Source organism: Phaethon aethereus (assembly GCF_964289735.1).
Source record: "Phaethon aethereus genome assembly, chromosome: 6".
NCBI lineage: Eukaryota > Metazoa > Chordata > Aves > Phaethontiformes > Phaethontidae > Phaethon > Phaethon aethereus.
Genome location: NC_138580.1, coordinates 20,740,298 through 20,755,393, shown reverse-complemented (window position 1 = coordinate 20,755,393; position 15,096 = coordinate 20,740,298). Strand labels below are relative to the sequence as shown.

Genomic DNA, 15,096 nt, shown 5'->3' with positions numbered 1-15,096 from the left:
AGATAAAGGGCGTCGCCCCCTCCCCTGAGCCGCCCCGGCCCCTGCCAGGCCAGGCCCGGCCGGGTGACACGGCGGCCTCGGGTTCCGGAGCCGCGCACCTGCCGGGGCTCGCCTCGCCCTACCGCCCTCCGACGTGGCGGAGGCAGCCGGGAGGGCACGGGGGCCCAGCACCCGCCCGCCCCGCGCTGCCTCCCCGTTGCAGCGCGGAGCCGGCGTCCGCCCGCCCCCGTCGCCGCCCGCGCACGTGTGCTGGGGAAGGCGCTCGGTGCCGCTCGCCGCCCGGGCGGCGCTTCCCCCCCCGCCCCCCGCCGCCTCCCCCCTCCTCCGCAGCGGGAGCGGAGAGCAGCCTCCGCCCGACACGCCCGGCAGCGCCGGGGCTGCTCGCCGACGTGCCTCCCGCGCGGGCGGCCGCCCAGCCAGGACGTCGTCGCCGCCGCCGATGGCCGCCCCGCTGCCCGGTGTGCCGCGCGGCGCAGGGCGGGCGGTAGAGCCCGCGGGCGGCGGCCCCCGCGGCGCGGCGGGCTCCCCCTGCCCGTTGCCCCGGCCCGCCGGCGGGGAACCGCCGCCCTCGCCCCCCGACAGGTAAGGCCGGAGCCCGGGCGGGCGCCGCCAGCCCTGTCCGCTCCGTCGAGGGCCCGCCCGCTGCCGTCTAGGGGCTGGCAGGCGTCCTGCGGGCGGGAGCGCGGGGCAGGCGGGGCCTGGGCGTGCCAGCGCCCTGCGGCGTGGTCGCGGCGGCGTGGGGAGGGGGCGAAGCGGCAGGAGGGAGGCGGCCTGGCCCGGGACCGGCCCGCGCCTCCCTGGAACTCAGAAGTTGTTTCCTGGCCGCGAAGACGCTTCCCTCCGCTGCGGAGGCGTCTCCGCACCCACCCAGCCCCCCTCTTTTTTTATAGAGGTTTCCCAGTTTGCGGTGGAAAGGGACGGCGTTGCCGAGCCCGCCTTCCCAAACTGAGCCCGGCCGCTACCTTCTCACTGCGGTGTCTTTCCTATAACGTTCGTGAGGTGAACTGCCTCTCCCCGCTCGCGGTGCCGCTGCGGTTGCTGTCAGTGATGTGCACCCGGTATTTGTTACCTCTCGGTCTCTTCTTAAAGGCATTTGTCTCTATTCTTAGTAAAGGAAACTGTGAGCTAGGTTTTTGTTTTGTTTTGTTTTTTATAAAGCGTATGATCAGTTTTGGTAGACCGAAGTTTAGGAAATCTTAAAATACTGCATACAGTATTTTACGCTCCGTCTTAATGCTAAATACCACTTTAAATGAATGTTCGGTGAGATTTCCAGAAAGTGAAGCATCTTAATTCAGTGTCGTTACAAAGTGGTTTTCCCCACTTCGTACCAATTAGTGTGTGAACTCTGCAATGATAATAGCGAAGGTGATAAAGTTAAATCCTAAGCTTGGAGCCATCAGCTCACACGTGTAGAAAAATCTGATTATATGTTGGCAGACTCAGATACTTGGGGTGCTTTGGGTACTGCTCTCCAGATAAAATCAAGTAGACAAAGTGCTGTTCAGTATTTCACGTGAGAAAACCATGCACTGTAATGTACACAGCAGTCTAAACAACCACGTTATTAATGTGATACTTTAAACCAATGCATAACTGAGCTCTTCCGCAAGTGCAGTAGTGATTATCTTGACTACTCTTACAAACGCTGCTCGGTGATATCTTGATTGCGACACAATCGGGTTTAAGTAGTCAGAAACTACTGAGACATTTATTCTAAGATGGAGCTATAGAGATTCAAATACAAAAGTAACTGAAAACAGAAATGAGCGTGTTGCTGTGCACTATTTTGTCTTGTCTGTCACTTTGCTGACTCTAGGGGTAAAAAGTTTCCATTTGTTTAAAATGCAGCTGTGATGTACTCAGGAAGCCTTACTGAGAAGTTACATCCATCCACTGTTGTAATATGTGTACACAGGGAATGGCATGAACACAGAGACAACAAAATATTTACTGATGTCCTTAGGAGCCAATATAAATATATCTGTGCTCTTACTCTGCAAAAACTTACACATATTCAAACAACTTTATATTCAGAGCTGAATACTTCGATTGCTTTCAAGTACTGTTAAGCACTGTATGTTAATAGATTCAGCTTGCTGATTTAAAAAAATAACTGCACAAAAAAGCTAATTGCTGCAACCAGCAAGTGTTGTGGTACTAGTGGATTAGTATTTCATGTGTTGTGTTTGGATATTGCAATTGCAACAGCAGTTGTTACAGTTATTGCTTGATATTATGTATTTTGTTAAAATAGGAGAAAAAAGAAAGATGACAGTATTTTGGAGATCCCATCAATTCCAAATCCTTTTCCCGAGCTGTGTTGCTCTCCGTTTGCATCAGTTTTGTCAGCCAGTCTGTTGCCCAAGGCAACTTCAAGAAAAAAGCAGGTAAGATTTATAAATTATTATTTGACAAATTCTAAATTGGTTTCATGAAAGCTTGAGGAAAAGTCCAGTTACCTATTAAGTTATTTTTTTCTAATAAAGGTGTTTCGTATTTCTGTAATTTGGTAAAATTTTCTCTGTAGGTCGTCGATGATTGTAGAAAATGAGGTTTTGGAATCTGTGACTTAAGACATGACTGTTCTTTCACAGAGTCTACATGTGACTGTGCAAATTTTTTGGGTAAAGCAGAACCAGGGGCAGGCAAGCAGTACTTTATGTCCTTAAATGAGAAGTTAATTTCTTTCTTCCCTTTCTCCCCATCCCCAATTACTGTCATCATTGCTATAGCATGGAGGGTTTTAAGAGTCGCTGAGCAGCTTCTTTTGTCTGAAGGTCTAATTTTGCTAGGATAATTGAGTAAAATTGAAATTGATGAGGAAGGAGCAAATGCTGCGTACATGGCTGTGTTTTATATGCATGTTTGTTTATCTGTTTATGGCTGATGCTACTGTATTTCCATAAATACCTTAAACAGTAAGCCAAGGGATGTTCAGAGTGGGCTGACAGACCTGGCAGTGCTCTGTCTTAGTATTATTCACACACAGTGTATTTGTTATCCTGAGCAGGGGTAGAGGTTAAAGAGGAAGAGTTTTCAATTAATGGAGATTACTGGTGTCAAAGATCTGTTTCACTCTTTGAAAGCTTCCCTGTCTCATTTCTCTTTTCTTTTCTTGAGATTGGATAGAGTTCTGACAAGGAACACCTGTGGGATTAAGGGTACTACCTCCTTCACATTCTCTTTTTTGGTGGTGTGCGAGATCCCTGTCTTAACAGTTTTAGGGGTGATATTAGATGTGTCAGAACTTACACAGCTGCTGCTTATTCAGTTTTTAGATTTGCATTAAGAGGTTGTCTGGAAGTTGAAATTTCTTGTAGTTGTATTAACTTTTCTGAAGCTGACCAGCCACGGCTCTTCCTGTGCACCTGCCAGAGAACTTTACTAGCAAAGTCTTGGCCAGCGCCTTAAGGAGAAACCTTCTCCCCCCTTCTCCAGTGAAAAACATGTGTGTGTCTGGGAAACTGCACTGATTCTATCTTGCCATATTTTGCATGTTCTCTAAATGTAGCTATGGTGTCTTTCTGGAGTACTTTTATTGCATTTAGTTCTTTTCTACACCACCAATACTAATCTGAAGCGTCTCTGGTCAGTATGTGCCTAAATGTTGCTAATGCAGTGGGGTAAAATTATGCTAGTTTTGTACTTGGGCAAGTTGGAGGCATTGACTGCCTCTGCAGAGGCAGGAAAACCACTGAATTGGTAACATTGTCTTTCAGAAGATAAGGACTAGAAGTCACATTTAAAAAAATTAGTTTAAATTACGCATGTTGCTGGCTTAAATTTCACTCATTGTGGTAATCTTTGTGTCTGCGACTGGAAAGTAGATTTCCCAAGCATGATTTAACACACAAAGGTCAACACTCTGCTTTTGTGGCCTGTTGTGTTACCGACTGGCTTGATGAGTTAAGCCAGCTTCAGTCCCTCAGAAGCTGAAGTTGATAGCTTCATTGATTTCACTTCTGTTTCTTCATAAAAGCTCGTCTTAGCTTTTGTGGCAATTTCTGCTCACAGTCCTTCCGTTTCTCCCGGTTTTCCATTTAATAACGTAGTGCACTCTCTGGTAAAAGCAGGATCGAGAACAACCGGTTTGCTGACAGAAGTGAGATAAAATGATAACAGTGTCCGTGGCAGGCCTGATCCATTTTCCAGTTACCAGAAAAACTGAGAGGAGTCCTCCTGTTAGTTTCTGGAGGCATTTTAACAAGATGGTGTTTCTGTCAAAAAGCCTTTTGCTTAGGTATCCATTTATGGCCACTGCAGGAGAAATGGTACTGGGCTAAGCAGACCTCTTGTCAGACTCAGCATGACTGTTCTTATGTTCTTCATCCAAAGCTGTTAAAAGTTATGGCACAAAGGCAACTGTTGAGTTAAACTTTTATCTTCGAAATTCAGGTTGAAGTCTTCTAATATGCTTATAAAATTACTTAGGTTTAAAAAGGAGACAGAGGGAATGCTGAGCAGGTGTGCAAAGGGGAGAAGTGAACTGGCTGTGACTTCAACTTCCCACAGTTCCCTCCACCCTGTGGAGGCTGTGCTTGGAAATGTTGTGTTTCGACCCCGTGTTCTTATTTTGCCAGCTTTGTAACAGCTCTGTCTGCAAATACATAATCAATATGCAAAGATTTCATTGAATATAACCCCCAAGGTCATGAATATTACTGTTAGAGTTCAATAGTTTTCTAACTCTTAAGAGACACTAGCTACACTCAGCACTTTTTTTTTTTATATAGTGTTGACAGCTGCCAGAATTTTTTCTGTTGCTTCTCTGATGATCGACATATGTTTTCATCAATTCTTCCTTTAGATTGCTTGCTTTCTGATTTAGTTTCTTTTTCTGCTGTGTTTTTAATTTCAGACATGCTAAAGAAAAATTACAGAGTGAATTTCTACTTATGTTGGGTAGGTAACTATTATCAAAATAGGTGTTTCTAAAAGAAAAAAAAGAAGCTATGCCTCTTCTGTCTTGTTTTTCTCTCCAGAAAAGATTTTCTACTTCCATGGAAAAAAGAAGTTGTCACAAATACCTACTCTGTTACTCATAGCACCTGAGACATCTGAAATATTTCCCCTTCTGAATAGACTATTAACATTATTTTGAATTCTTTTTTCTCTAAGCTGAAGTTCTTACTGTCTTCTGATGATCTTTTGTCATAAACCTCTCAAAACATTGAACATGCTGCTTGAACAGCATGTCTGTGGGGTTGACTTACTGGAAATAAGTTTATAAAAGCAAATTGGTAAAAGCCACATAGCAGAATAGTGAGTTGCCTCTGTGCTTGGAAAGTAGGACATCTGTGTGTCTTAACATTTTTGAGTCTACGTCATCAACACAGCTGCCCGTTTCCTTTCCCCCTCTGCAGTTTGGAAGAGTTTTGTGTTATATCCTCACAAACTCATAATTGTGACACGTTAACAGTAATTAGAACAAACTTTCTTTAAGAGGCAACCTTCACTATTTTTTTTCTCTTTTCATTTGAAAACTGGAGGGAGGGAGAATGATGGGGATCAACATAAGGAGTAATAATATATGAGTCAGTTTAGTGACAAATTCTATTATCCTAGAGGGATAGAATGGGGAGCTGGGAGAGTAGAAAGAACAGGCCTGCACTGAGCTGCTGAGAACATGGAGACTTGTGCGTCAGATTACCTGTTCTCAGTGGAGCATTTAATGGAGGTGACCCTCTCAGGCTGATGTTACAGTATCTCACCCATGTTTAGGAAGGTGGAACTTTTGAGACGTTTCACAAGTTGGGGGTGGGATTATGTATTTAACATCCTCAAGAGAATAATATGAAGATGAAATTACAGCTGAATGTATGGATGGGAAGACCACTTTGTGGATTGCATAATCCACTCTGTAAGAAATCATCAAGTTTGGTATCCTTGGAAGAAATGTAGGAGGGAGTTGGGTGCTTTTGGCACGAATAATGTTATATATGTTCAGATAAACTGAATTTTATGCTTCAGGGTGGAAGACTTTTATCTGAAAAGACAAAAAACCCCAGCTTTCCCCTCATGTCCAACACAGCATAGGCAACTAGGTTCGTGGTGGGAAAAGTTGCCTTCCCCTAAGGAGCCATAGAATGGTTTGGATTGGAAGGGACCTTAAAGATCATCTAATTCCAACCCCCCTGACATGGGCAGGGACACCTTCCACTAGTCCAGGTTGCTCAAAGCCCCATCCAAGCTGGTGTTGAACACTTCAGAGCGGAGGCATCCACAACTTCTCTGGGCAACCTGTTCCAGTGCCTCATCACCCTCATAGTGAAGAATTTCTTCATTATATCTAATCTAAATTTACCCTCCTCCAGTTTAAAGCCATTACCACTTGGCAAGTCACTACATGCCCTTGTAAAAAGTCCCTCTCTGGCTTTCCTGTAGGCCCCCTTGAGGTACTGGAAGGCTGCTGTACAAGGTCTCGCTGGAGCCTTCTCTTCTCCAGGCTGAACAACCCCAACTATTTCAGCCTTTCTTCATAGGAGAGGTGTTCCATCCGTCTGATCATTTTTGTGGCCCTCCTCTGGACCTGCTCCAACAGGTCCATGTCCTTCTTATGTTGGGGGTCCCAGAGTTGAACTCAGTCTTCCAGGTGGGGTCTCACCAGAGCGGAGCAGAGGGGCAGAATCACTTCCCTTGACCTGCTGGTCACACTTCTTTTCATGTGGCCCAGGATATGGCTGGCTTTCTGGCTGCAAGCGCACATTGCCGAGTCACGTTGAGCTTCTCATCAACCAACACCCACAAGTCCTTCTCCTCAGGGCTGATCTCAATCCATTCTCCACCCAGCCTGTATTTGTGGTTGGGATTGCCCAATCTATGTGCAGAACCTTGCACTTGGCCTTGCTGAACTTCATGAGGTTCGCACAGGCCCACCTCTCAAGCCTGTCAAGGTCCCTCTGGATGGCATCCCTTCCCTCCAGCATGTCGACCGCACCACACAGCTTGGTGTCGTCAGTAAACTTGCTGAGGGTGCACTCAATCCCATTGTCCATGTCATCAACAAAGCTGTTAAACACCACCAGTCCCAGTAATGACCCCTGAGGAACTCCACTTGTCACTGGTCTCCACCTGGACATGAAGCCCTTTACTGCAACTCTTGAGTGCGACCATCCAGCCAATTCTGTATCCATTGAGTGGTCCATCCATCAAATCCATGTCTCGCCAATTCAGAGATGAGGATGTTGTGCAGGACAGTGTCCAATGCTTTGCACAAGTCCAGGTAGATGACGTCAGTTGTGCTTCCTTTATCCACCAACACTGTAACCCCATTGTAGAAGGCCACCAAATGTGTCAGGCATCATTTGCCCTTAGTGAAGCCATGCTGGCTGTCACCAGTTACCTCCTTATTTTCCATGTGCCTTAGCATAGTTTCCAGGAGGATCTGCTCCATGACCTTGCCGGGCACAGAGGTGAGACTGACTGGCCTGTAGTTTCTTGGGTAGTCTTTTTTTTCCCTTTTTAAAAATAGGGGCTATGTTTCCCCTTTTCCAGTCAGTAGGAACTTCACTGTGCCACAACTTCTCAAATATGATGGATAGTGGCTTAGCAACTTTATCTGCCAGTTCCCTCAGATGCATCTCATCAGGTCCTGTGGACTTGTGTACTTTCAGGTTCCTTAGATGGTCTCAAACCTGATCTCCTATAGTGGGCAGTTCTTTATTCTGCCCGCCTTTGCCTTCTGTGACTTATGAGGTGTGGCTTGAGCACTGGCTGGTGAAGATCGGGGCAAAAAAGTCATTGAGTACCTCAGCCTTCTCCGTATCCCAGGTAACCAGGTTTCCTGTTTCCTTCTGGAGAGGGACCACATTTTCACTAGTCTTCCTTTTATCACCAACATACCTATAGAAGATTTTCTTGTTGCCCTTGATGTCCCTGGCCAGATTTAATTCTGTCAGGGCTTTAGCTTTCCTAACGTGATCCCTGGATGCTTGGACCATTTCTCTGTATTTCTCCCAGGCTACTTGTCCTTGCTTCCATGCGCTGTAGGCTTCCTTTTTGTGTTTTAGTTTGTCCAGGAGCTCCTGGTTCATCCATACAGGCCTCCTGGCGTTGTTGCCTGACTTCCTCTTTGTTGGGATGCATCGCTCCTGAGCTTGGAGGAGGTGACCCTTGAATATTAACCAGTTTTCTTGGGCCCTTCTTCTCTCCCGGTTTTATCCCGTGGTACTCTAAGCAGAATCGATCATTTGCTGTTATTAGGTGGAATATGTGAACTTGTGTGGAAAATCTAATTGTGTCTCGGCGTCTGTGTTCTCTAAGAAGTGACAAGGAACAGAATATAGAAAACACTTTGTACTTTTGTCTCTAATTATGATCAAATGCATCAAAATGGATATTAGTAGGGAAAAATGTTAACTGTAAGAAAACATGTTCTGTTCTTTAGTATACTTCTGGGATTCTTTGGTGAAATGAACTAAAAAGAGGTTACTAGAGGTTTATGAAAGCTTAGTTTTCAAGTCTTTCTGAAAACAAAACCTGAATAATTTGCACAGGAGTGACAGTTCTTGCCCTGCTCAAGGATAAGCCAAAAAGTGTTTCATCACAAAAGTAGTTCAAGGTAATTAGTGCCTTGTTTCTTTAAATTAAATTAGAAGTGCAAAAATAAAACTCAAGTAAATCTCAAGGTGAAGAACACTCAAATCTTTGGAATTTTATCTTGCCTCTTTTGTCTTTCTTGATGTTCTAAGCAAGCAGATATTTTTATCATTTAGAATCCAAATATACTCCCACTATGTTCTTTCCAGGAAATCGATTGTATAAAGAGACTTCAAATACATATTTGATTGTAGTGGAATGTCTCTTCTCTTTTTGCATTAACGAAGATTTTAATGCTCTTTGGGAAAGAAGAACGGAGAGGAACTTTGTGACAGAGAGAGCAGATGTTTTTTTAAATGTGTGCTATTCTAAGTTTATTATTAATATAGAGCATTGACTGTTGTAATTGGAGTACCATTTTTTTTTTTTACAGCTATAGCTCAGGATCTTCTAGCGTACCCACTTCACAGAATCACTAAGGTTGGAAAGGACCTTCAAGATCATCAAGTCCAACCGTTAACCCAATGCCACCATGTTCCCTAAACCATGTCCTGAAGTGCCACATCCACACGTTTTCTGAACACTTCCAGAGATGGTGACTCCACCACCTCCCTGGGCAGCCTGTGCCAATGCTTGACCACACTCTCGGTGAAGAAATTTTTCCTAATATCTAGTCTAAACCTCCCCTGGTGCAACTTAAGGCCTTTTTCTCTCGTCCTATCACTAGTTACTTGGGAGAAGAAACCAACACCCACGTCGCCACAACTCCCTTTCAGGTAGCTGTAGAGAGTGATAAGGTCTCCCCTCAGCCTCCTCTTCTCCAGACTAAACAACCCCAGTTCCCTCAGCCGCTCCTCATAAGACTTGTGCTCCAGACCCCTCACCAGCTTCGTTGCCCTTCTCTGGACACACTCCAGCACCTCAACATCCTTCTTGTAGTGAGGGGCCCAAAACTGAACACAGTATTCAAGGTGCGGCCTCACCAGAGCCGAGTACAGGGGGACAATCACTTCCCTGCTCCTGATACAGGCCAGGACGCTGTTGGCCTTCTTGGCCACCTGGGCACACTGCCGGCTCATGTTCAGCCGGCTGTCAACCAGCATCCCCAGGTCCCTTTCCGCCGGGCAGCTCTCCAGCCACTCCTCCCCAAGCCTGTAGCGTTGCATGAGGTTGTTGTGGCCGAAGTGCAGGACCCAGCACTTGGCTTTATTAAACCTCAAACAGTTGACAGATTTTAACAACAAGGAATATTGCCTGGTTTATATTGAGGTGATCTAGCACAAGCTGCCTGATACATCAGCATGGGAAAACTTCTGAATAAACACCGGTTTGTCTCTTTTTCTTTTTGTATTTTACTTTATCTTCTTTATATTAGTTCATTCATTAGTGAATCTTTCTTCTAGAAAAAAGGAATTGTTTTCTGTCAAACTTCACATCAACCTTCAATGTTGTTGCAAATTAACCTTGTACTTTGTTACTGTCCAAAAACAACCCAAGCAAAGACTCTAAACATTCTAACGTCACAAAAATAGCATGTTTTTCTTTTCTAATGAGCAAGAAAACAAGGTCACTCTAACTTCACTGGTTACTAAGATATTGCCTCTGCAAGCTCATTGTTTAATTCACTTACATCAGGCAAATGTTAGGCTTAAATTTTTACTATTTGTAGCTATATAAAATAAAATAATCATCAGTACTGTAAAAGATTCTGGTAGGCATTTTGCCAATGTTTGTCACATTGGAATGATTTTTAATCATCCTTTTGATTTTGATTGGTTTGGGCTTATCAGCTTGAAAGTCAAAACTGAAGTTTCATATGTTTTCTGTTAGGACTGTTTTCTCACTACAAGAAACTGCCTCTTCTATGCCATTTGGGAAGCTATATTTGGAACAAGAAACCTCTCGTACATTGCAGTAGATTGAATGCTTTGTGTAGAAAACCTTCTCTGTAAATTTGGAAACCTTGGTTCTCCAGAAAGTGATTATTTAATATTAATCTCTGGAATTTTGAGTTGACTACCTGGTATTTTGGTCCCGTGACACCTCTGTAGTACTATGTAATTACGAGGTGGCTAGAGCAGACAATGATAATAACTGTCTCAATTTCTTTGAATGCACAAGAGACTTGAGAGTTAAAGCCAGCTGAAACTACAGGGAACTTCTGCTCTAATCTTGCTGAGTCACTTCTGATAACTCAGTTTTATTCAGTTTGGCTTTAAAAGATTAATCTCTGGATGGAGCTTGAATCCTCATAGTTCTCAGGAGGCGATGAGATGCGACAGATACTAACACTGTTCTTACTCATAATTGTTCCCAGGGACGGCTGCATTTGTTTAGGGTTGGACTGGAGAACTGAGAAGTTTAGGTCATTTTGTAGCAGCTCCATACCTGCCATAGACAGATCCATGATCAAATAAATATTTTATTTACAGATGTTTTCCCAGATGGCTTCTCATTGGTGGCATTGTGAGTAAGTGATACTGTGATAAGTGGGGGTGCAAGACATCAGTATTGTAACAACAGAATGCTATTGACATCTTCTCCTTATGGACCACTGTCTGAACTGTCTTTTGATCAAAACAGATAAACTTTCCCATCGACTTCCAGGGACACACAGTCTATGTTAATCAGAATAGTTTTTAGTAACATTCATAATTTGTATCATTTAGTCTAGATTAACATTATGGTAATATTGAAGAAATTATGTGGATTGCTGTTTAAAGGCTTTATTAAACTAGAAGACACAAATTCTGTTGCTTTTGAAGCAGTACTCCTCCCAAATTATTGAGAGCTTTTCTATTCCCCAAAGGATGTTATTTACAACCACCGTCATTTAAGTATTTTAGCATGTACATTTAGAATTAAAGTTAATGTCTGCATGTGTGTGAGAGCTCCACAGATCATTTTTTTTTGTTGTTGCCACAGCAGTTTTCATTTTCAACCAGATAAAATTGAGATTAAGCCTTAAGTATTTTTGCATGTCTTGTGGCTTTTTTCCATTTTGTTTTTTCTCAAATTTCTTTTCTGGTCTTATAAAACTGTATAACTATAAAAACTGGAAAACTTCTGTGATCCTATTCTAGTCTACTTTGTCATCTCATTGAACAGTATTGTAAACACCTGCTTTATTTCATGTTCTGCTATTTTTATAATATAAACAATTTAATAGTTGCTTAGTATTGAATTAGATGAGAGTGGTCAATGATGAATAGTGAAATTACCTGACATGCTACAGGATTGGTAAAGCTGACAGCTTAGATGTTTCTTATTGAAGGTCGTTTCTTGGCAACTTTCACCTCCTGTGAATTAAAAGCTGTGCAACAGATGGAGAAAGTACCAAGTAGTTTACCATAAATTTTAGGGCTGAAACTAACATATGATGATCAGAAATTCTATTATTTTATCAGTAAAACTTTGTTATCCTAGTGTTGGGGCATTAATTGAAGAATGGAGCTCAAAATAGGATTGATTTCTGCTAGGAGTTCTGGTGCAGTTTTTAGCATATCCTTTGATTGCTGCATTTCTGATGTTCTAAGAGTTATTATCTATTCAAATAAGAACTTGAGAACTATAGAAACAAGCAGAGGAATATCCCCATCCTACTTCTGTGCGTAAATGTTGCCACAGTAAGAATAATTTAGATTTTGCATAAACATCAACATTAAACCTGGTTATTTTTCACCACGTGGAATTAATTTGATCATGCATATAGAATAGTCTTAGATATTTGTGATTGGTAAAACAATTTTATATTCATTACACCTGTGTATCTTCTTGTAAGTTATTTACAATATATAGCTGAGGACTTCTTTGTTCTTTTACATGATAATTCCAGAGCCATTAATACCATAGTGGTTTTCCCCCTCCCCCCCGATTTCTGTTAACAAGATGGGATATATCTCTAGCAAGTGGTGAAATCCTGCAATGATAAGTGGGAGATGACAGTTGACCACTGTCCAGATTCTTGTTTGTCTTCAACATGTTTAAAACTGTTACTTCTGAGGGAATTCATGCCTTTATGACTGCCGTTAATCTGGGGATGAAGATAAAGGGAAACCTTCAAGACAGCGTACTTAAGTGTGTGTCTCATGTTAGAGTCCTGAAGGGAGTCACCTCAAAAGGGAAGATTAAAAAAAATGCTAATCAGGCCAAAGAAAATTTTTCAAGAAGGGCAGTTGTGGGAGGAGGAATTAAGAGGGAGAAGAAATTAGACCTCTCTGCTCTAGTAACGGCATGAACTTTCTTTTCTCTTGTCTCAGTCACAGAACATTCATTTGCAGCTAATCAGCTCATATTTTAGCCCAATAGTGTACATTACATTTAATACTTAAGTCTCGAGAGAGAAAGGTATATCGGTTATCTTAGAGGTGTGCCTGTGCTTCTAACTAGGATACTGATGGATCGTTCCTATCTGTTTCTCATATGCATGCATATGCTGCAGACCGGTATGTCTATCTGTTTGCTTCTTAACTTGGTATTATATCCACAGGAAACCAGGATACACTAGATTGCCTTGTGGTCAGAATTGCATTTTTCAATGAGTGTATTCTTAGGCTATAAGTAGCCTTTTTATATTAGTTATGTTATGATAAGACCTGTTACTGATTACATTAAGACCTGGAGTTTATGAACAGCTGGAGACACTTGATAATGGCACAGAAATGGTATCAGCTGTTGAGAAACAGGCTGAAAGTTTACAAGAATTTCTTCTCATAATCACTAGAATTTACTGCTATGTAGTGGGAGGGAAGCCCGTGCAATGTGAGGATTTTCTTATAACTCAGTTGACAAAACTTCAGTATCAGTATGCTTTTCAATCAGGCTTGAACCTATTGATTGCAAAAATAGGCAGCAGAAAAGTTTTGCAAGGAGTGTGCATAACAAGGCTTTAAGATCCTGCAATTTAAGATCCTGCAAGTTTGTGAGGAAAATTGGCGAGGACAGAAAACTGCATTATGTTTTTTAATACTGTAGAATTTTGAGCTGCATTAAAGAGCAGTGTTCAGCTTTTTGCCGTTGTTCTTGCAATGTGAACCCTTCCATAATCATTTGAGGGGAGATGGATCATCTAGTAAGAGAAGATTTTTTCCAGGCTAGTGTGATTTTCATTATTAGGCTTCTCTCTAGTATCAGCCCCTCTCTGATTAGTAGCATTGTAGCATTAGGATATAGGAATAGCCTCTTCCATTTTGGTAAGCAAACAGGATCTGCCTCGTTTCTGTCTAGTACAATAATTACTCATTAGGGCTAAAGGAAAAGTGTCCATATCCCGATTTTCATGCTTTAACTTCGTTGTAATTTTTGACTGGTTACACTTAATATTTGTATCTGATTGTTCTCATTAAGTTATATTTTAAAGCGATTTTCTCCGTTGAAATTTTCTCAAAGTTTGGGGCTGTGTGTGTGACTTGTTCAGGAGGTAACAGATGTCTAATTTCAGATTGTCCTGGAAAGCTGTTTTACTTCTGCTGTAGTGTTGTGTTAAGATTTGTGTTAACATGTTTATTTTCTGTGTAAAATATGAATTGCTTAGTTAGCATAGACCTGGGAGAGAGCAAGGTCATTTGGACTTTTCAAATAGGAAAAAAGAAGTGATTTACAGAGTTGAAGCTTAAGGGTCCTGCTGGTGATGCTGAAGAAGAAGGTTTAAATCCTTTCCTTGATTTTAAGTGATCTGTATAGCAAGTCATTGCTCTAAATTGAGCAAAGCTGGCTTTTCCTAGTGTTTTTATAACCAATGATTCTGAAAAAAAAAAAAAAGAGATTTCACAGCTAAAAGTTTTAATTGGCAGTATGCTGACAGGCTCTAGTCCATGATTAGTCATTTTTGTAATAGTAAATTATTTTGAGTTTATTGTATTCAGGTAACCAGAACGTGGAACTTTCAAAGGAGTTTGCATGTTGTCTTCTCTGGGCAATGAGACCCATTTTTACCCAAGTGTCCACATAACTACTCATTAGTGTGATCTTAAGATAATATCCTTCTCACTCATGAGCAACCATTAAAAGGATATGCTGTGGTTTTGGTTTGTTTGTTGGTTTTTTGTTTGTTTTATTTTTTATTTTTTTTTTCTTTAGGTAAGATCAAAAGTGAGTTGAAAGGATTTTGGAAAAGGGTTCTTCTTAAGTTACTTAGAAAGTTTTGTACTTCGTCCTTTGTACTTCTACCCATGAGACAATGACCTTATTAAATAACATTGAGGATTTACTTCAAAAATGTATTAATGCTTAATTAAGTATCCAGTAGGAGTTTTGTAACTTTGTTCTTTTTTTAGCAGGCATTGGGTGAACAGATAGAAGACTCAGGTATGAAAGATAATGACAGTCTTGTAAAGTTCCTGTTAACACTTCAGCAGTATCTGGCAAAAGCTTATGTAAGGAATATACTTTATGGAAAATTGGAATATGTAACTGTTGTGTCAACCAAACCATATAGAAGACACAAGATACTCAAAAGTAAGAGGTCTTTGGAACAGCTGAATGATGAACTTATCATGGTTGAGTGTTATTTTTCTTCTGAGATGGAGACTTCACAATTCCTGAATGAGTTTATAA

General features: G+C 42.1%; 1 protein-coding gene across 1 annotated transcript in view; it reads left to right on the top strand.

The window, feature by feature from the left end:
- Positions 1–285: 285 nt before the first annotated feature.
- Positions 286–15,096, top strand: part of GRB14 (growth factor receptor bound protein 14) — a 67,572-nt gene continuing 52,761 nt past the window's right edge. Inside the window, exons 1-2 of the mRNA XM_082001457.1 lie at positions 286–582; positions 2,258–2,390. Coding sequence (XP_081857583.1) covers positions 440–582; positions 2,258–2,390 — 276 coding nt within the window. The 5' untranslated portion in view covers positions 286–439. The remainder of the gene's footprint in view (positions 583–2,257; positions 2,391–15,096) is intronic.